The following is a 21,492-nucleotide window of genomic DNA, read 5'->3' as shown; positions in this document are numbered from 1 at the left end:
GGTATGAAATTACCTATACTGTCAGCTAATGCCAGAACAGATTATACATAAAACTGATTATATTCACACTGATGATATGGTTCAACAAACTAGGACACTTCATGACCATCCCTCTGTGTGTAACATGACGTGTTTCTTGAGGTGTGGAAGGAAGAAGAGAGTACCATCTGCTAATTAGAAAGGGATTCTACGTTACTCGTTTCAAAGTCCATGTAAAAAATCCTCTGAATTTATGTAGATGCAATAAAAAGGCAAAACCCAATAAAGAAGGAAGTATTATTTTAAGGCCAGTAAGAGGCTTTTACTAAAATATTATTGAGTACTAACAAACATAACATGAAAGCTACAGAACTCCACTTGACATGAATGTCTTGTATAAAATAAACAGACATGTTTGATTATTTGTAATCCAGTATAATCCACTGTGTAATAGTAAATATTTTAAGAGAATTTCTCTTCCATTTGTTCTCAGCATGGTTGGCCTGAAGCCAAAATGTTGTTATTTTTAAAGGCAACACTTCACTAAGGGTTTTGAATTTCTTTCATGTTGGCTCTTTTTATAGCAGTTTGAAACTAATTGTGCATAGAAAATTCACAAAGGGCAATAAAACTCCAGCAGCATGTATCTCTCCTGTAGGTAAACTCCTGGTCTCGTTTCCCAGGGAAATGTTAGCTCTGCAGTAGGAGGGACTCTACAAAGTAGTTGCTAGGAGAAATGAAACAGACCTGTAAGTATGGAAGAACATTTGAAATCCTGGTTTTGCACTTAAAAAGCCAAAATACAACTGGTTCTTATCTGTGCTTCTGCCAGAGAAGCAGCAAGTGGATTTCTTAGAACACTACAGAGCTGAGGATGCCACTGGTCAAAGAATTTGCCTGAGCCTTAGCCAGGTATAGAGGTCTGGAGAGAGTCTGGGTTGTTTATGGGCAGAAACTAGGGCCCAGGTTTTGAATACACTGTTTAGTGGCATTTTTGGAGCCAAAAGATGAAGTAAATCAGGCTCTGTAAGGGAGCTGTTTTCCTCAGAAAAGATGACACAGCAGTTTTTCTATTAGTTGTCATTCCCTGGCAGGGAGCATGCTTTTTCTCCTCAAGATGCAACTAGCAGACAGGAGTTTACAAAGACTAGAATGTTCCTCCTGGTTCCATCAGGCATTGTGCACGCCCTGCTCCACTCCTCTCTCTGTGACAGGCTGCCACAGCTTTTTCCTTTTGCTCTTTCCATGTGCTGGTTTCAGTTCCAGCACATGTTAGATCTTCAGTTTAAACTTCCAGAATTAACCATGTCGCATTTGAAAGTCTGGGGCCTGGCCCCAACATGTATTAGCTTAGCTTTCCACTCAGGAAGCATTTTGTCTCAAACAATGAAGTACACATTGCCTTTCATTGCATTCCACCTCTGGAGTGGATAGGGTGCAGGTTACGTTATTTGGCAAGTATCAGCCCAGAAACAAACTTTCTTAAATGAAAATGGAGATGCTTTGACAATCACGTATCTCCAGGAGCTGGGGCTTTAATTAACATACCAATTATTGCAAGACTTGGTATGAAATTAACAGTTGGCTGTGCTGAGTATCTCACATTCCTGTCCTTCTCACACACACTTCTAAAGAGGTAGCATCCTTTTCTTCCAAAAACTTTCTGCAATGTAAAAAATCAGCTGTATGAGCAGCCCAATTCTCTTGCAAGATATTTGTATAGGCCTATGGCCTCTTTCAGAGATTTCTTCTTATTTTGTATTCATTCACAACCAGCAGAGAGAATGAAAACTGTGGCAGGAGAAACTCATTCCAGGAGTTCTGCAGCACCCTGCAGCTTAGCAAAGGTAATTTGTGTAGTTACAGCTCTTCTTTTATTGAACACATCTGCAGCAGTCATTGGATTGGGATGTTTCCTTTATGCCTCTTTGAGAGCTAGTACATGTCCTGGGTGGAAGGTTGAATTTGAAAAATGTTCATGCAGCCTGTGACCAGCTATGGGAATAGAAAAGCCAGACTGCTTTGATCCTATCAAACCACAGCAATACTATAATACACACACAAAAAGGAGAAACAATAGCAGTTTACCCATGAGTCCTTTCCATTTATTTGTTATGATCTCACCCTAAAGATTTTCTTGTTAAGTCTTAATGTGGTTTCTTACAGAGCTTAGTGGAGGTCAAGCCTATAAATAACACCAAGTAAGAAAACCAGATTAAAAAAATTATTCAGAGCTTGTCTAAAATAGAATTTATAGATTTTGCCTTTCTACTATGAGGATGAAAATAAAGTACAATACAACAGCCTTAAATTGCAATTAGAAGCAATTCAGGAGACACACACACACACAAAACCAACCAACCAAACAACAAATCATGACTAGAACAAATGTAGCTGCAGGCAGAAGGCTGAAGAGGGCCCACAGCCACAAAGCTGACGTAGCTAAAAGCACAAGGTGTAGGGTTAGATGCTCACTGCTCATAGACTACTATCCCACTCGCAGTGGCTGAAAGAGATACAATGACAGCACACAGTCCCTTTTAAACCCAAGGGGAAATTCTGTTTGAGTCAGAGAGAGTTCTCTATCACTCCTTTCATATCCTTCCCAGGCTCTGGAATGTTTAGAAGTACAATGGTGATACATTCTACTTGCAGTTTTCTTGCTGCAGTTTTGCATTTTAACATCTTTCTTGCCACACTCAGAACTAGAAGCATTCCATTCACATATATAGAGGGAAAGAAGACAAACCAAACATTTTCACAGAATCAGGGAATGTTAGGGGTTGGAAGGGACCTCAAAAGATCATCCAGTCCAATCCCCCTGCCAGAGCAGGATCACCTAGAGTAGATCACACAGGAACACATCCCGGTGGGTTTTTAGTATCTCTAGAGAGGGAGACTCCACAACTGCCCTGGGCAGCCTGTTCCAGTGTTCCCTCACAGTGAAAAAAACTTTCCCTCATGTTTCCTTTGAAATTCCTATGCCTCAACTTCCACCATTGCCCCTTGTCCTGTCATTGGGCATCACTGAGCAGAGCCTGACTCCATCCTCTTGGCACTTACCCTGCACATATTCATAAACACGAATGAGGTCACCCCTCAGTTTCCACCAGGCTAAAGAGAGAGAGTGTTCCTCTCCATCATTTTTGTGCCTCTGTGCTGGACTCCTTCAAGCAATTCCCTGTCCTTCTTAAACTGAGGGGCCCAGATCTGGACACAGTATTTGAGATGCAGCCTCACCAGGGCAGAGTAGAAGGCAGGTGGGGGGAACCTCACTCGACCTACTAACCACACCCTGTCTAATACACTCCAGAATGGCATTGGCCTTCTTGGCCACAAGAGCACATTTTGGAAGTGTAGATTCCACACAGTTGAAGTCTGCCAAAGTTCTGCACAGTAGACCACCTGACAATTAATCTTCCTTTCTTCCTCAGCCACAAATTGTGCTTACATCCCCCCACATGAGAAAAAGCACATTCATCAGTTACCTGTCTCTTTCCCATCCCACTCACCAAACAGCTGTAATTAAAAACCAGCCCAACTCTTCTAAATTAGTTTGGAACACAAAGGGAAATCTCTCCATTTTGTAACAACTCTGCTCATTTTAAATGGAATAAGGATTATTTCACTTCCCCCCTGCCCCCCCAATTCTCATGCTAGTGTATACCTCCTAGGACAATATATTTTCTTTACACTTTGGATCAGGTATTCATCCAAATTACTATAGAGTCCTCCAGCAAACGCAGAAACAGAATGACATTAAGAAACCACACATTTTCTGTAGGGAGTCACCTTCTGCAAACCTTGCCTACCCATAACTATGCATAAAAATGCAGCTCTTGGGGGAAAAGATTGAATTCTTATCCTGGGGAAATGGAGGAGAGAAATTGTACTATTAATAAATCCAAATGTTAGGCTTAACAGAGTTTACTCCTGCTCTTGAGAAGGAATGGCAAAGCAAGCCAGACATTGCTATTTTTCCTTGAAGATAACTCATTTTCCTTCATGTGTTTATTCAGGATGCATGGCTCAAGTGCCTTTTAACTCAGAGACCCCAGGAACCAGACCCTGGCCCCTTCCCCACCATGTCACTTCTGTGGGTATGCAACTTCACTGGCATGATGTGCTCTTTTTTCCTGTTTAGCTTTCAAGAGCAGTGAGGCATGTTGTTTTTTTCCTCTTTATGACTGAGAAAACCAACTCACCTCTCACACCATACATTGCAATTGGCTATGAATAGGCAACCATCCCTCATTCTCCCAGGTTCCCTGTGTTACTAAAGGATCTGTTTAAGAGATGTTAAAAGAGCTTTAAAACCCCCAAACACCATCAGAAAGGACGTGTCCCCCCAGACCTCATCGTTTGCATAGGAACTGAATTCCAGCAACTCTGCTTACATATATTATGAGCACAGGGAGCATGCCCTGCAGCTTCTAAATTTGGGGATGTAGAGACTGCTATAGTGACTACAGAGTCGCCCTCATCCATGTTTTTGTCAGGCTGCACCTTTGAGCTGTGGCTCTGAATTTCAGTCAGCCTTGCCTAATGAATTGATGTTGTCTGTTCTGGCATGGAGCTCATCCCTGTGGTGCAAAACTGCTGAGAATAGGGGGCTGCTTCGAGAGCAACATTAATGCTGTGACCAAGAGCACAATCACAGCCCCTGTGGCAGCACGCAGTCACTTGCCTTCAATGCTGCTCCAAGTGGCCAGCACACGGGAGGGACACTCATTCAAATTCCTTGCTGGTCCGGAGCCAAAGAAAATATGGGCCCCCTGCGACGCTGATCGGTATGTCAGAGTGCCACTGCCATGAGCTTCATAGAAATTCAGTGAAAAGGTACATCTGGGAGGTGTGCCCTGAGCCCTCCTCATCTGACTGCATCCCAGGCTCACAGCTGGATAACCAGCTGGGTCCCAGCTCTGAAGTGCTGACAAGCTAGGAGCCTCTCTGCTGCCACTCCTTTTTCTCCTTGCTGCTAGTTCTCATTATTTTCCCCATTCCCACACTTCTGCTGCATAAAAATTGCCTGTCTGACAAAGAGTGTTATAGTCAAAATCTCATTATGGGCACAGGGGAACACACCTTACATGCAGAGCCAACAGTTAAAGTTTATTGTTAGTCTAATTAATGTTTCAACAGTAAAATCAAAATGAATCTAAGTCCAGTTACAATGATGCTAACTTTTATAGTCCATACTATCTAATTATTTCTAATTCCTATTAACAGTACAATCCAATTTGTTAGTCACCACCTTCCTGGTATCTACGTCTTTTTGTCATGTCATGCTCAAATTTTGTATGAGTAGCAACAGCAGATAATTAGTACCCTAAGTTCCTCACTGGGAAGAATATGCTGTTGATGGTCAGAATTTCTTCCTCTTTGGTGCTGGGTCTCCGTGGGATATTCACACAGTCTGTTGCCAGTGCTTTTATAGTTGGTGCCAGACTTTAGTTACAGAATATTCACTTAAGAGTTGCTGGGACAGCACACACGGTACAATTTCTTTAGGTAAACCCATGCAATTTTCACAGTTAAGCTAACACGAGAAGTAAGTTGGACATGAGTCACTTGTTTGGGCACTTGCTGGTTCAGCTGAAAGAACCTAACATAAGCATGGGAATAGGCAATGCCTAAAGTGGCCTGTGTTAAAGCAAAAAAAAATAAATCTGCAGTTTCTTTTTGAGCAATGGCAACATCTCATTTCCTGAGGTGCAGGACTACAAAAGCTGTGTTCACACTGGTACTGCTGATGCATACAGAGCAATTCTGTCAATGCTTCTGTCAGTAGAGCTCTATTTACCTGATCTTTTCCTCGTACAGTCAAGTGAATTGCAGTCCAACTGTTAGATGTTATTCCCCCAAATACCTGAGGTTTTCTTTCAAGCTGAAGTCGCTCAGCTCTGTTCACATCAGATAGAGTCGCCCTTTCAATTTCGAGGAACAGCAGCTTGTGGTTTTAAGCCTCTATCTTATTCTGGATGAGGGATGAGGGAAACACTTCAGCCATTCAGCACTGAAATCAAAGTTCACTTCCCACCAGCAATAACAGCATTACAACAACCATTGCTAGTACAGGTAGCAGTGTGCAGCACACAGGTGCGGCCGTAAATATAAATGTGTGTGTGTGTATATATATATATGTAAGCTCAACACTTAGAATATGGTATTAAAAGACAATATATCACACTTATAACAAACTTCAGGCATTTATAAAGAGAAATGCATGAAAATTTAAAACAATAAATCTTAGGCTACCTACTTAGTGAAATACAATATTTTTTTCATAGACAGCCTGAATCTTGGCTCAACCCTACTGCTTTATAAGTGCTCATACTTCAAAATAAATCCTCTTACAGTCTGCAGTGTAAAATAATCTGCAGTAAATCATGAGGAGTATTGGGTGGAGATTATGGGGAGGGAGCAGGTAACTCCAGGGCAGACTTCTCATCATATTACCTACATCAACCTAACACCTAATTGTTGCTAAATTACAAGGGCTTTAAACAGGAAAGAGAATCTAATTTTTGTTATAAAACACATGAAATGTGGTTTACTTCTGTAACATTTCATTACAAGACAATGAATTCCAGGACAAGAGGACACAGTCTCAGGCTGCGCCAGGGGAGGTTCAGGCTAGATGTTAGGGAAAAGTTCTATACAGAAGGAGTGATTGCCCATTGGAATGGGCTGCCTGGGGAGGTGGTGGAGTTGCCACCATTGGAGGTTTTCAGGAGAAGACTTGATGGGGTGCTTGGTGCCATGGGTTAGTTGTTTAGGTGGTGTTGGATTGGTTGATGGGTTGGACGTGATGATCTTGAAGGTCTCTTCCAACCTGGTTTATTCTATGTATGTATGTATGTATTCTATGTATGTAATTAGATGATGTGTAGATGGAGCTAATAAATTGCTGGTGTTCATTTTGATTGTATATTGATACTTGTCTTCACCCAGCAGGTAAGAAATAGCATAAGAACTAGAAATGTCTTCCAGCTTATTTAAGAAAAGATATTTAAAACCAGAAGTTGTCAAGACTTGGGCAGAAACAGGTGAAATCTTACAGAGCAATGAGAAGGATACATGTGCATGTATTTCAGTTTATGTCTGTTCAGTTTAGAATGATTCATCAGATTTTTGTGTGTCCACATTGTCTTCCATTTATGAATTAGTGGTAAAACAACATGGAATAGGAGGCTTAAATGCCATTAACCTGATTACAGTAAGAGGTTTCTAAGTGGCTTTGCAGGTTTGGCCTTTACATTCACTCTGTTTCCATTTTTAGGAATGGTAGCTTTGCAATTCTCTCAAAATTACTCTGAGGATAAATACAAGAAAGTTTATTAAGTGATCGAACTCCCCAGTAATTGAGACTATGTGGATACCTTAGACAGGTGAATAAACACTGATGTTTGCCTTCAGGGCACTATGACAATTTTCAGCTTACGTTGGTTTGCCCATAATTAGAGGTGAGAAGGAAACAGGAAAGCAAGAAGTGGGAGGACTTCAGGATCAAAGCTAAGTGACCTTGACAGGAAGGATGCTTTTATCTCTCCATAAGGAAGCAGCCTAAGCTGGCAACAGTCACAAGGCACTACAAGTGCATGTAATATTTAAGATATTGGAGTGGAACACACTGCAAGTGCAAATACATGGAATTTTTAGAAATATTTGAAAATAAAGATGTCCTTTGCTGTGAAAGCCTGGATTTCCCCAGATACAGTCAGCAAACAGTTGGTCACATCATGTGGTATTTAAGCTTTGGTGTCAACAGCTGTAGTCATTGAAAACTGGCTATCAGAAATTTCATAGATTCATAGAATGCTTTGGTTTGGAAGGGACCTTGAAGATCATCGAGGTCCATGAGCAGGGACCCCTTCCACTAGACCAGGTTGCTCAAGGCCTCCTGCAGTAAGTCCTGCAGTCCAACACAATACTGTTGTGAAAGGAGCATCTACTCCATCCCAGGAGAAAGCTCCAAGATGCACATGGAGACAAGCAACAGAGGCCAACAGATGCAATATACAAGAGATGCCAAAAAAGTAGAACTAAGAAATATGAAAAAAAAATAATGAGGAGTGACAAGATGGCTCTAGTAACATTAAATTCTCATCAGTTTCAAGAAGACTGAGGCTGGTTGTTTCTGTTTACCACTTTCTATAAGAGCATCAGAGAAGTTTCATTTTGGCTCAAATAATTAAGACATAGTCTTTCCCCTGATGGAAGAACTGCATATTTACCCCTCTCTGATGTGAAGAATAGTGTCAGAGGTTGTAGTGATACTTAAGTTGGTCAGGTTTCTTTTCTTACTGGAAATACTTTCCTTAAGCATTAACTGCTCAGGGGAATACCTTTTAGATGAAAAGGATTTTCTGAAATAAGAAGGAAGTCTCTCTTGTCCAGATTAGTATCTCTTTGTTTCTTTAAACAGAGACATCTGTTTACAGGCATGAAAGCACAAATTATGCAGAAATAGTTTCTCTTAATTCTGCTGCTCCCAAGCCACTTATCCAGTGGTTTTGATCTTGACTGTAAATCCCGGCAACTCCATAGAATTAATGCAGAATCAAACCCAAAATTCCACTAAACAAAGAAGGCAAATTTTGCAGCCCTCTGTGGTGCACACAGAGCAATGTTCTGCTGAATCCTGGACTGAGAACAACCACTTGCATCACACATTTTGTATTTTTAGGATTAGCTACTTCAGTTGTCTAAAACATAATAGCAGAGCTGTCCTAGAAGCTTCTCATCACCGATGTGCTGCATATGATGATTGGAGTTTTTTAGCATTAACAGTACAGTGAAGAGTTGCAGCATTGCTCCCACTCCTTTCCATGGAAAACAATAGCCAAGAGTCTATTTTTAAAATCAGTTCCAGACAAAGCACCATATTCAATTCTCCATTACACAAACAGAAGATTTCAGTAATTTCTTTAGAGACCCCACTTCCAAAAAAATACAAACTCTGTTTATATCCCAAAGAGATTTCACATATAATTGCAGAGAATTTAACAACATTGTGAACAGTGTTTGTTTTGATTCAGACCAGATTCTTTCTTGCATTCTGGGGTGGTTTTTTCACTCTTAAGAAACAACGTATTTACAGGACTTTGATCATATAGCACTAAAAGGAATTTGCTCACTAGTATCAGTGCCCAGAGGAGTATGCTTTAACAACACAAGCAGAAGGGTTAGTCACCTCTGTAGTAGTTGATGTTCACAGTGTATGTATGCAGAGCTGTGTGAACCCAGATGGCATAAAAATAATAAAATATAAGCCATGCTATTCACATTTCCTAAATACTCCTAATTAAACAGCACATAAGATTTTTCAAAGAGCTAGTGACATAAGTGGTATTATTAAATACTTCAGAAGCTATTCAGTAGCAAGCAACATTATTCTTTTACACATTTTCCTATTCTGAAAAACATAAAATTACTAGCAAAAACATATTTAAAGGCCCTTTTAAAAAGAAAAAGCCATTTCTCAGATTAGTGATTTGAAAAGCAAGTATGCATGTTACCTATTCAAGAAATTTCAAGAGTTTTAGAAACATCACTCACTGTTCAAAAAAACAGGAGTCACCCTGGCTGGAAATACACTCTGAAGCTGTTACATGTACTGCCTCGTGTGAAGACACAGGCAGGTTGTAGATGCTTCTGGCATGCAATTGTATGATGAATAGATACCATCCTGCCTCAACAAGAATGTCCTACCAGTCACACTGCTAGAACATCCCTGTCATCATGGCATGGTATTTATGAATACCCTGGATGAACTGTAAGCATGACTTACTATTTAATAGTCACTTGTCACAACCTGGTGTCCCACGCCAACCCTGGGCAGTGGGGGAGCTTGTGCTAAGATTCAAAAATTCCCTTGCTGTAAATTAAAGTGAACCAGCACCAGAAAGCTGATGAGTTTGGTTGGTTAGAGACAGTGAAAACGCTCAGTAATGGACTGGAGCAGAGGAAAATGGGAAGAAAAGGGAGAGGAAAAAAGAGAGAGAGGAAAAAAGAGCATTAAGAAGTAAGAGTGAGAGGAAGATACCACCACCTTTGGTTCTCATGAGGCCTCACAGGCATGGTCCAAGTCGTTCAGGGTGTACATCCCAGCAGGGTCTTCTGTGGAAGATGCAAGATATGGACCCTGGACGCTGGGTCCTTTTATGCCCTTTTGACAAGGGGGTATGTGTGTGTGTGTCCAAATCATGAAGTGTGCATGAGTGAGGTGTGCACTCCAGTGCAACGTCTCCATTGGCCTTTCAGTGGTGCTGTTGCAGTGGTTGTAAAGAGGGAATTCCTACCTCCACAGTAATTAGATCTTTTCCTTGTTAAGCCTGCAGCTCTCCTCCAGAGCTATTGAAGACCATCAATGTAACACCTTGTTTGAGACAAGAGAGTCAGTATGAGCTATCAGCCCGGTCCTGCCGCATTGTTTTGAGACAACAGAGGATCCTAAAGGTTGGAAGGCCTCTAAGATCACCGACTCCAAAAATAACCCAACTACCAGGACCACTAATCTATATCTGAAGTGCCACATCTACATGCTTCTTGAACAGCTCCACCACCTCCCTGGGCAGCCTGTTCCAACATCTCTCCACTCTTTCAGTAAAGAATTTTTTTCTAATGTCCAATCTAAACCTCCCCTGGCACAATTTAAGCTCATTTCTTCTCATCCTATTGCTAGTTATTTGGGAGGAAAGACCAACACTGGCCTCACTAGAGCCTCCTTTCAGGAGTAACTCTCACATCACACCAGAAATGGTCAGTTCCTCTCACTGCTGGTTTATTTAATGCTAGCCATGAGGATAACCCTGGAGGATTAACCGTGCTTATTCCTATTGTCTGCCATTTATTCTAGCCCTTTTTGAGAAGATCTCCTAGATCCTTAATAGGATACCAAGCAGGATCAAGAGATCTGAGAAGGGAGGCCAGATCTGTGTCTTTTGCTACAGCTTCTTAAGCTGTGCAGTTAATACGGGTAACATTAAGTGGGTTTAAAGAAGCTGCAGCATTGTAGTACAGCCAGTTACTATCAGAATCAAAGAAATAATAGACGCTTTAATCGAAAAAGAGACGTGACTTACTAATCTACAGTTCTTCTAATAGCGCATTCACAGGGAAATGAGTCTTAATGGGCATCCCTCCATTCCAGCTGATTGCTCCTGTTGGAGCCTGTTTGCGCAAATGGAATTCACTTGCCCATAATAAGCTGAGCATTGGAGGCATTTCTGATTTGGTAGCACTCTGCATCCATTTCACAGTGGTAAATGAGCATAAAAGTCATAAGAAGAAAGCCTTTGACACTCAAAGCCAAAGTTCAGCTGTTTCTGTCCTCTCCAGATCCAGTACCTTATGTCCCACCTAGTGATTGTTTTGGCTTAACTCAGAGTGGGAAATTAGCATACATTTCTGTCAAGAAGTAAAGAAAAATACAGTAAGCACTAAGCCTCTGGCAGAGAGAAAGAAGCAAGTAACAGCTGGTGAACAGAAAAATACTTGACAGCTGCTTTGCTCTACCACAGATGAAATGAGGTATGCTGGGAATGGGGTTACAAAGGAGAATACCTGTAAGGGGGAAGTGGGAAAGGGAAAAACCAAACCAGACCAAACCAAAAGATAGCAGTAGTCACACACAGGATTGTGGCTGTCCTGGAAGCGTGAAGTTACAGATTGTAACTTCAAAAAGAAAGAAAGAAAGAAAGAAGGAATCTGTCTTCTACAAATGAAAAGTGCATAAGCTCTAATATCACTATAATAGAATCGGATGAGCTCTTCTTACCAGTTTGCACTCAGCCATACTACTTGCTATAACAATTCTGCTATCTCAGTCTATGTGTTTCTTCTGTAGGAAATAAAGAAGGGATTCAGCAATTAATACCATGTTTGACAACAATACCCACTGCCCAAAGCACCACCAAAACATTCCTGTCAAAGAATTTTCTTTTACTTGTGTCTGCTATTGAACTGCTTAATTACTACTGTCAAAAAGAGTCAGTGTTTGACAGGAAGAGAGGCTTGTGCCTGTTGAAAAAGAAACTTCACCTCCTCCTTTTATTCCTGCCTGTGCATGTGGCAGTTCAGCATCCGCCTTCATTATCACATGCCAATACTTGAGGGAGAACCGCAATGCCACTAAAGCAGCTGCAAGCCCATATTTGTCTCTTGTGTTTGGAGAGTATTGCTGACACCTTAGCTTTAAGTAACTGCTGATCAGCTACAGAAAGGATCTGTTGTCTGTGTTTCTGTCTCTTCTGTTCAAGCTTGTGGATGAATTTTCTTCAATGGCTGAGAGGTGGGTACCTAATGGTAGTCTGAGCATGCATGGAAAAATCAAACCAGGGTAGCTCACCTACAATAAGAAGAATACAAGAAGAAGCTGACAAGGTGTTTTCTTTTTTAATGTGTCTAAAGATTTGGTATAGTTCCCTTGTTAGAGATTTTGGGGTACTGGCAGCATCTCATACTAACTCAGAATGGAGTCTTGTTTTTTTGCTTACAAAAGGATGGCCTAAAAATTCACCGATTACTTCAAAGAGCCTGTTTAGGAGACTTCAAGTACCAGAGTCCAAAGTGAAACAGAAGGAGAGATATTCAAACAATGTAGTTTTTCAGCAGAGAGACAAAATGCTTTTAATTCAGGCTCTTAAGTCATCCAAGAGCCTTCCTCTTTCTGTTAACTGGCTATGCAGAACTAGCCTCCTTTTCAGACATTAGATTTTGATACCTTATGTAGACTGAATTTCTTTTAAATTACACTCCCACTTTGAAGAACCTGCTAGTCTCCTATGCTAAAATAAATAAATAGGGGCCTAGAAACCCCAAACTTTACAAAAGCAAGTGCATCTTTGATTGTAATTTACTCTGTCTCTGAGAACAGCAACAACTTTTACAACGAGGTGACAGTACTGCAGACTTCCATCAAGTACTGCAACAAGCAATAAGGTTTTCTTATAGGATTTTCATGACATTGAGGGCACTTCTGGTACAGCTGAAAATCCTTTGGCTATTGTTCCATACACATGTGCTGCTCTCTGCCATTAAGTTATTGATCAGTAATAAAAGATCCATGTACTGGATATGCACAGCAGTAGGGAGTGCCACCGATTTGATCTGCTAAATGTAGTCAATTGCTTAACTGTTTAGTTCCTCTCTCCACCAAGGAATAACTTAATATAATTTACAGCATTATTCTCTGTTGCCTTTTAGTCTTATACCTGTCCCCTGTTTTAGATATGGTTTGGCTGGAGAAGACCTTTAAGATCAAGCCCAACCATTGCCTAATTCTATCAAGTCTGGTACCATGTCCCTCCACGCCCCATTTACGCATCTTTTAAACACCTCCAGGGATATGGATTCAACCATCTCCCTGGGGAGCTTGTTCCAGTCTCTGAGAACTTGTTACTTGGGAGAAGTGATCAGCACCCACCTCGCTACAGCCTTCTGTTATTAGGTAGTTTTAGAGCCTGCTTCGGTCTCCCCTCAGCTTCCTTTTCTCCAGACTAACAATTCCCTCAGCCACTTTTCATAAGACCTTTTCTCCAGACCCTTCACCAGTTTTGTTGCTCCCCTCTAGCACCTCAATGTTCTTCTTGTAGTGAGGAGCTCAACCCTGAACAGAGTACCCAAGGCATGGTCTCAGAAGTGCCAAGTACAGGGAGACAATCACTTCCCTGGTCCTGCTTGACACACTATTCCTAATACAGGCTGTTGGCTTTCTTACCCACCTAGGCACACTGCTTATCTATATCATGTCAGCTTTCGATCAGCATCTTCATGTCTTTCTCTGCTGAGCATCTTTCCAGCCACTCTTGCCCAAGCCTATAGCATTACATGGGGCTGTAGTGACCCAACTGCAGGACACAGAACTTGGCCTTTTTTAATCTCATACAGTTGGCCTTGGCCCATCAATCTGTCCTGTCCTGGGCTCTCTGTAGAGTCTTCCCACCCTGAAGCAGATCAACACTCCCACCCACCTTAGTGCCATCTGCAAACTTACTGAGGGTGCACTCAATCCCTTCATTCAGATAATTTCTAAATACATGAAACAAAACTGGCCCCAACACTGAGCCCTGGGGAACACCACTTGTGACCAGCTGCCACCTGGATTTAACTCCATTCACTACCACCAGCCATCCAGCCACTATTATACCCACCAAAGCGTCCACCCATCCAAGCCATAAGTAGCCAAGAGAATGCTGTGCAACATGGTGTCAAATGCTTTACTAAAGTCCACATAAACAATATCCACAGCCCTTCCCTCCACCACTAAGCAGGTCAGAAGGGGCACCTGGATATGAACCAGGGACCCCTTGATCCGTAGTGAAATGCTTCCCTCTGCAGGACAATGAAATACTATTGAAGCCTGCCTCCACAGCAGTTGCAATGCTAGGAGCCATTGGCAAGAGCAGCTCTTGCTTCCTGTTAACACTAGGCAGAGGACAGGATCTGCTAGAGCTGAGTCTGTCCTTCTTCCTCCATATAACTGCTTGCAGAGGAGACTAGCCTGTGACACATATCTAAGGTTGCTGCCCTAGCAGCAGTTACTGTTCTTGCCTGCACACCTAAGGAATGTCAGATCTTTTTGCAGGTGCTCCAGCTGCAGTGTCCATATACCCTCCAGCATAAGCCAGTGTCCAGCTAGTATATGCAGCAAAGGTGCACATGGTCGTTAAAGCACAGCTATGCCTTGGACTGGCACACCATCAGAAAGGAGAAAGAATAAACTGGTCACTAAAATGCTGCTGTGTAAGAGGAAACAGGAGTCAGGTTCCAGCCCCACCACAGGTATTCTTGAGCAACAACAGAAAAGTCACTTAAGGCAGTGATACAATGGAAGCAAGATTTTATTTTCTGTGTCTTTCCTCTGTCTTGTATGTTGAAGCTCTTTGTGCACAACAGATAAAAGTTACACTCCCAGTGTGGATGGATAGAGAGATTTAGAGTGGGTACTTCTGAAACAAGATGACACTAAAGCTCTTCTCAAATGCCAGGTGAAAAAAAAAAAAAAGGAAAAAAAAAAACCCACAGACAAATGTTATCAATGCACTCACCAGCTTCTGAATGAAGTTACACAGTCATCTTTTGCCACTGCCATTCACAAACTAAAAAAGGAGACACATTTCTCACTTTTCCCTTTTCCCTCTTTGTCCATGTGTGCTTTTGTGAAGGCAGATGTTCATCTCATTCAGGTCCACTAGGGTTAAAGCATTTGCATGGTTCAAAAGCACCATGTTAACAGATCACAGTGCAAGATGGAGATAGTAGTTATCTTACCATTTCTGCTGCATTTAGTTATTTTTATAGCTCTGGATATTTTTCCCTGCTGAGAGAACTAGATTTAAAAAAACCAAGGCCAAATGACTTTGAAAGACACTATAATCAACCACTGCTGGCTGCAATTACATTGTGTACTTGTTGTCTTCTGAAAGTACCCCGCGTTTAAGACCACAAATCTTTCACTTTGAATTCTCTCTTGGCTCTGTTCTGTTTTGTTACGTACAGGAATGCTCACCGGAGCATACAGGTTTATATAACAAAGATAGGAAAAAAAGTGAAGATCAGAATATTAAAATTTCTTCAGCTGCCTTTCTTCTGAAAATGTGACCTTTTTTTCTCTTTGTGACTGCTATTTACCAATGAATGCCTCGCGGGCTTGCCGTGAAGGAGAAGGGACATTTGGATCGCAGGGCTGCAAAATCTAATTCGCACTTGAGAAAATTACTAGATGGCGACTTTCAGATCTGACTGGCCATAAGAGAGACATGATTGTAAAGGAAGAGCAAACTCCACAACTGTTTTTTTAAGTCCAAGGCAATTATGGACACATCTGCAGTGTTACAGCTTCTGAGCACATGAAACTTAACTGTTACTGAAAATATCTAACAAGGACTTCTTTGCTGTGTATGAAAATGTATCAATATGGTATATTAAAATGTATGAATCTGACACTGAAAAGAAGTGAATATGATCCATCTGGAAGCTTCTTCTTTTTTTAATTTGTTTTTTGGGTGTGTTAGCTGGAATACTTTCCTTTGTGCAGCTATTGCTATTTTAACCTTTCCCCCTCATGATGAGAAAACAATTTTTCTGCAGATTTTCCTTACAGCCTTAATCCTTTCCTTGCAGTCTAACCTGCAGGGTGGCAGAACCACATACTTAAGGTTTGTAAGGACAGTCTCAACAGCATCCTGGGGTCCTGGCTCTTCTGAGTCACTGAAGCTCTCTTGGGCATTTGAACAGTGCTTCTTCAGCAGGGATTTGCAACAAGGCAAAAGCTAAGCAAATAATCTCCAGATTTTTACCTAGCATGCCTCATTCATAGTAGTATCATAGTATCAGTCAGGGTTGGAAGGGACCACAAGGATCATCTAGTTCCAACCCCCCTGCCATGGGCAGGGACACTCCACACTAGAACAGGCTGGCCATTCCATACCACATCTAACAGAACCAACACAGAACTCCTAACTGGCTATTATCCTCCTCTCATATTAATACCTTCCCCACCTTTTGTACCTCAGTGTTGATGTCTTCTCTCTCAGGCTTTGTGTGTTAAACACTTGCCCCTGATGTTTAAGCCAGGGGAAGGTCCTTCCAGCAGGGTTGTGGGAATATGGAAGAGTATCTCCACTGCTTGCGGACTTTTCAGTTGGTACTTACCCCAGGTGCACACTTCAGCCGAGATTTGTAAAGGTGTGTCTCTGTTGCTGCTCACAGGGAAGCTGCTGGGGCTTAGCTGCTTTGCTGATTCGTGAAGACTACCCAGTCAAAAAGCACATTATGGGATCACAGCCTTATTTCAGCATTTTGGACACATCTCTGCAGTGCAGAGTCAAAGGCTATATTTCACAGTTATGATATCATTCTCGTGAGCTATATTTCAGCATGAGCCACCATAAAACTTCTCCCATGACATCAGAGCTGTGAAAAATAGCTGACTTCAAGTGCAGAAAATTTCCCCGCAGGAATAATTGTTTCCTGGCAATTGGCATTTGAAGGACTGATCCTTTAAAAGGCAGGCACAAATCCTGTGTTGTAATGCTACTCCAGGCAGCACTGCTAAGGCAATGTTACACATAGGAGCAGAGGTACTGAGACCCACTGTGGAATTTGGCTATAGAGGTAATGAGATAAGCACTGAGGAAGCCTGTCAAGTTGTAGTTTTCAACCCCTCACACCTCAGCAATCCATGCAGACTTCACTAATAGCTAAATAATAGATTTGCTCATATGCTGTGCTCTCTATCTTAAACATTGCCTCTCCAGTAAGGCAAGCCACATAGCCGGAGCTACTGTCTCATCCATGTTTTCACATCTGCGCTCCAAGCACAGATCATGATGGGTGTGCTGTTACATGGCCACCTGCTACTGCTGCTGCTGCTTGGGTCACTAATTTTCTTACCTGGGCAGGCCCCAACCTCCCTGCAAAGTAACCTGGTGAAAAAACAGAAGTAAAAAATATGTTGTGAGACACAGTTTCCTCTTTTGTGTCATGTCAGGGGATATGCCAACCATAACAGGCTCCACTTGGAGCTGGGTACTATAAGGTTAGAGCTGTAAAGGGCAAGGCCCTTTGCAAATCAGAAGGTTACAGAAAAGGGTTAAGAGACACTATAAACTGAGAAGAGTTAAAGCCACCTCAGCTCTCCCTAGCCTAGAGTCAGAATCTGTCCTCTAGTGACCTGCACATCTATTTGCCAGTGCTCCATGACTCACACTGAACCAGTCGTTGAGCACATTGTAAAGCTCAGTCACACTGGCTCTTTTCTGTTCCTTCTCTGTGAAGTCCTTCTTGTGGTGAGCAGCAGGTCTGTTCTTGCTGCTACGTGTGTGTTTGCATGTATGGGTGTATACCCCTGTGTCTCTGTGGACAAAGCTCCCGTGACCTGCAGGACAACTTGGTTTTCCCTACAGAAAGTTCTCTGGCCATCATGAGACCTAACTGAATATGTTCCCTCTTCTCCAGAGAAAATGACGCTCCTTCACAGCTCATTGTACCTTTTCCATTCTTCCTCTTAATGCAAAAAACCTGACTCTCACCCAGAAGTTACCTTTTTACAGCATTTTGCCTTGTGGAGCAGTAAAACAATATTGTTTGAACAGTCCTGTTCCATTACCTACTATCCATCTAAACACTAAGTGGTATTTCTTTACAGAAAATGATTTACTGAGAGGAACAGTAAGAGACTTGAGCTTATTTTATACAATTTATTGCTAAGAGCAATGACAACCAGGAAAATGGCTAGCTCGAGGCATTGTAAATGGTTTAACTCCATGAGTATAGCTCAAAGGCTAAATTCTGCATGATCTGCACCTTAAAAATAAACACATATAATACAAGGGAAAAATTGGCCTGTGATATAGAGTGTGCTACAGTAGTGTTGTGTGAAAAGCTTACAAAATAAAACAAACAAAACCCCCACTTCTTTTCAATTTGGCATAGTCAGACTGTCATTCCACAGTCTTTATTGAGAGCTGCTGTGTTGAATTTTTAGCTGGTTCAGTATGTTTTATTGAGTTTTTATCAGAATATTGAACAACAACAAAAAAAAGAACACAAAACTTTTCCAAAGAGCATCTGTGCAAAACCAAAGGAAAATCAATCAAATGATCCTTCTTTAAGGGTATGGATCTGGCTGGACATAACAAAGTGTTTTAATATATGTTGTGTAATGTTTCTGTCAACCAATTCTGATTTCTTCATCTTATAAAAATGTTCCAAAGCTGTTTCTTCAGTCATGGTTTGAGTTGGAAGAGACCCTAGAGATCATGAAGTTTCAACCCCCTGCCATAGGCAGAGACACCTTCCACCAGATTGCTCAAGGCCTCATCCAACCTGGTCTTGAACACCTCCAGGGAGGTGACATTTATGACCTCTCTGGGCAGCCTGTTCCAGTGTTTCACCACCCTTACTGTAATGAATTTCTTTCCAACGTGTAGTCTAAATCTACCCTCCTCAAGCTTCAGTCTATACCTTCTCATCCTGTCACAATAAGCCCTTGTTAAAAGTCTCTCCTCAGCTTTCTTGTAGGCCCCCTTCAGGTACTAGAAGGCTGCTATAAGGTCTTCCTGGAGCCTTCTCTTCTCCAGGCTGAACAGCCCTAACTCCTGCTGGCTGTCCTCACAGGGGAGGTCCTGCAGCCTTCTGATTATCTTTTCGGCCCTCCGCTGGACCTGGTCCAGCAGCTCTATGTCCTTCTTATGCTGGGGGAACCAGAATTGTTTATTAGGTAATGACTAAGACCTAAGACCCTTAGTATAAATTCTTCTTCCTGAATAGGAACTTTCAACTTTTTTAAAACAGAAGAGCTGCCTGCACCGCACTATGCCATTGTATGTTACAGCTTTTGTCGTTATGGAAATCATGCAGAGATAGGGATCATGTTTGTAATTATTCTGTAGGAAGCAGGAGCTAGTAAGAACCCACAGGTATATATTAAATAGCTGAATGGGTTTATTTGTAGATATTATTGATGGAAGTATTTACATATATAACTATATACAAATACACAAAATGCTGGCAGTAGGTAACTGAGAAAACCAAAATATCCACTTAACTTTCTATGCAGTATCAAACAGGTCTAGTATGTGGGAGATGCTGACAAATTTAGACATTTATTTCACTGATCTCTTTACCTAACCCTTCCTAAATGAAGTTAAAGGCAAAACTCCTTAAATGTGAGGGGAAGAAGTCTTGAGTTATTGAAGTCCAGGCTCTTCAACCCGTAACATTAGCAAGAGAATGCCTCCTGGGAAGGCAGTGTGCACACTTACTGGCCTTTCTTCGATGTAATACAGTAACCTCATCAAGATCCCTGGTTAGAAACTAATCAGTTACATCCTAAAGTTCATGTAGTAAAAAGATAAATGTCTGGTTTGCCTCAGTCAATGAATGGAAGTAAATGAAGTTTAAGAGGAAAAAAATGAACAACCCACAAGCTCAAAGCCCCAAGCATCAGGACTCCTTTCTCCTACTCAGTACAGATAATTTGAAAGACTTCTTGCAATGTCTGGAAGCGGCATTTCAAGAACCATTATTACTCTCCTACTTTTTTGACTTACTCGCTGTAGTGATGAATGTTAAGTACCTTTGAAAATGCTTCTAAAGTTTTTTGGGTTTTTTTGTTGTGTGTTTTGGTGTTTTTTTCAGAGATCCTTTGAGACTGCAAAGGCTATTTAAAGAAGGAAGACGGCATGAGATTGGATTCACAGAAGTAAAGTAGGTTAGTTTGAGGACACGACAAAAAGTCGCTATTTAAACCACCTTGCGTTGCCATGATGAGAACTTACCATTGCTTCTGGCTGCTGTTTTGGGCTGGTCAGCCCCACCAAAGTTTCTTAACTCCATTACCCAAAAGGACTAGTGGCTTTCCAGAAAAGGAAAAGGTTTTGGTATTGTCTGGAAACAGTAGGCGAGACCTCCACCGTTCCAAAAGGAGCTGGATGTGGAATCAGTTCTTTTTATTGGAGGAATACACAGGAACTGACTACCAATACGTTGGCAAGGTAAGATTCTTTCATATGCATCTACATTTTGCTTTTAGAATCCCTGGAAGTCCAGGAATAGCAAGTGGGTAAAAACAATGCTTGCTGTAACTTTTAGGTCTGCTTACCTTCTGCTGAAGAGTGCTCAACGGAACAGTTAGTACACTCCAGCTTCAACAACAGGAAGTTCTTCATTGAACCAGCAAGTCCCATGGCCAATCATGCACAGTTGTGTTAAAGATTTCAAATTTTAATTTTTGTCCAGAAATAATGCAGTTTATTAGGGTTGTCTAGGCCAGATTTTTAGCTTTAAAATGTAATTTGCATTTTCCCTTATGCTGATTCATTTTGCTAGAGTCATGCTAGATAAACCAGGAGAAGATTTGGTCCAAGATATGCAGGATTCACAGTACTCATATTTTGGCAAGGATTCTGTCTATCCAGAAGAAGGTAGCCCTTTGCCCTTTTATTCCCCACTGTACACAACAATGCTGCAGTCATTCTCATGAAGTTTTGTGGTGCCACTGAGGACTCTGACATGACCTTAATACCACAATCCATGCTATTACAAAGAGTTGATGCACGCTGTGCTTGTACACTAAGAAGCAACAGGCAGGTGAACATTTCTAAGCTCAAAGCATGCTGGCAGTTGGAAAAGAGTCTATAAAAGTAATAATACAATAATGATTAAAAGCAAAACCAAATAAATGAAAATCCCACAACTAAAAATCACAGCTTAACTCCGAGAGTACCCATCTCCCTGAGAAGCAGACCTCCCTGTAGATAACAACACAGATGAACTGTAGATCTAATGCACCTATGGAGTGAGTCTATACTGCCCAAGCTGCTGCAGTCCATAGGAGTCTCTCTTGCAGAATGCAGAAATTATGCTATTGATGATGGCACTTGAAGCAGAAACAATACAGCTTAGTTTTCCAAACTGAAATGGGATTATGTCCCAAGACCACTTGGCAAAGGCTGCGGATCACAGCAGTTTGACATTTTATCTCCCTCTGCAAGCTTCTGAGCA

The 21,492-nt window shown here is 41.5% G+C and overlaps 1 protein-coding gene across 1 annotated transcript in view; it reads left to right on the top strand.

The window, feature by feature from the left end:
- CDH6 (cadherin 6) overlaps positions 1-21,492 on the top strand; it is a 101,944-nt gene that overhangs the window by 34,631 nt on the left and 45,821 nt on the right. Inside the window, exon 3 of the mRNA XM_054163991.1 lies at positions 20,128-20,483. Within this exon, the coding sequence (XP_054019966.1) occupies positions 20,253-20,483 (231 nt within the window). The 5' untranslated portion in view covers positions 20,128-20,252. The remainder of the gene's footprint in view (positions 1-20,127; positions 20,484-21,492) is intronic.

The sequence above is a fragment of the Dryobates pubescens genome, chromosome 9 (genome assembly GCF_014839835.1).
Source record: "Dryobates pubescens isolate bDryPub1 chromosome 9, bDryPub1.pri, whole genome shotgun sequence".
NCBI classification, from domain to species: domain Eukaryota; kingdom Metazoa; phylum Chordata; class Aves; order Piciformes; family Picidae; genus Dryobates; species Dryobates pubescens.
The sequence above is the reverse complement of the archived record's forward strand: the minus strand, read 5'-3'. Positions and strand labels throughout refer to the sequence as shown.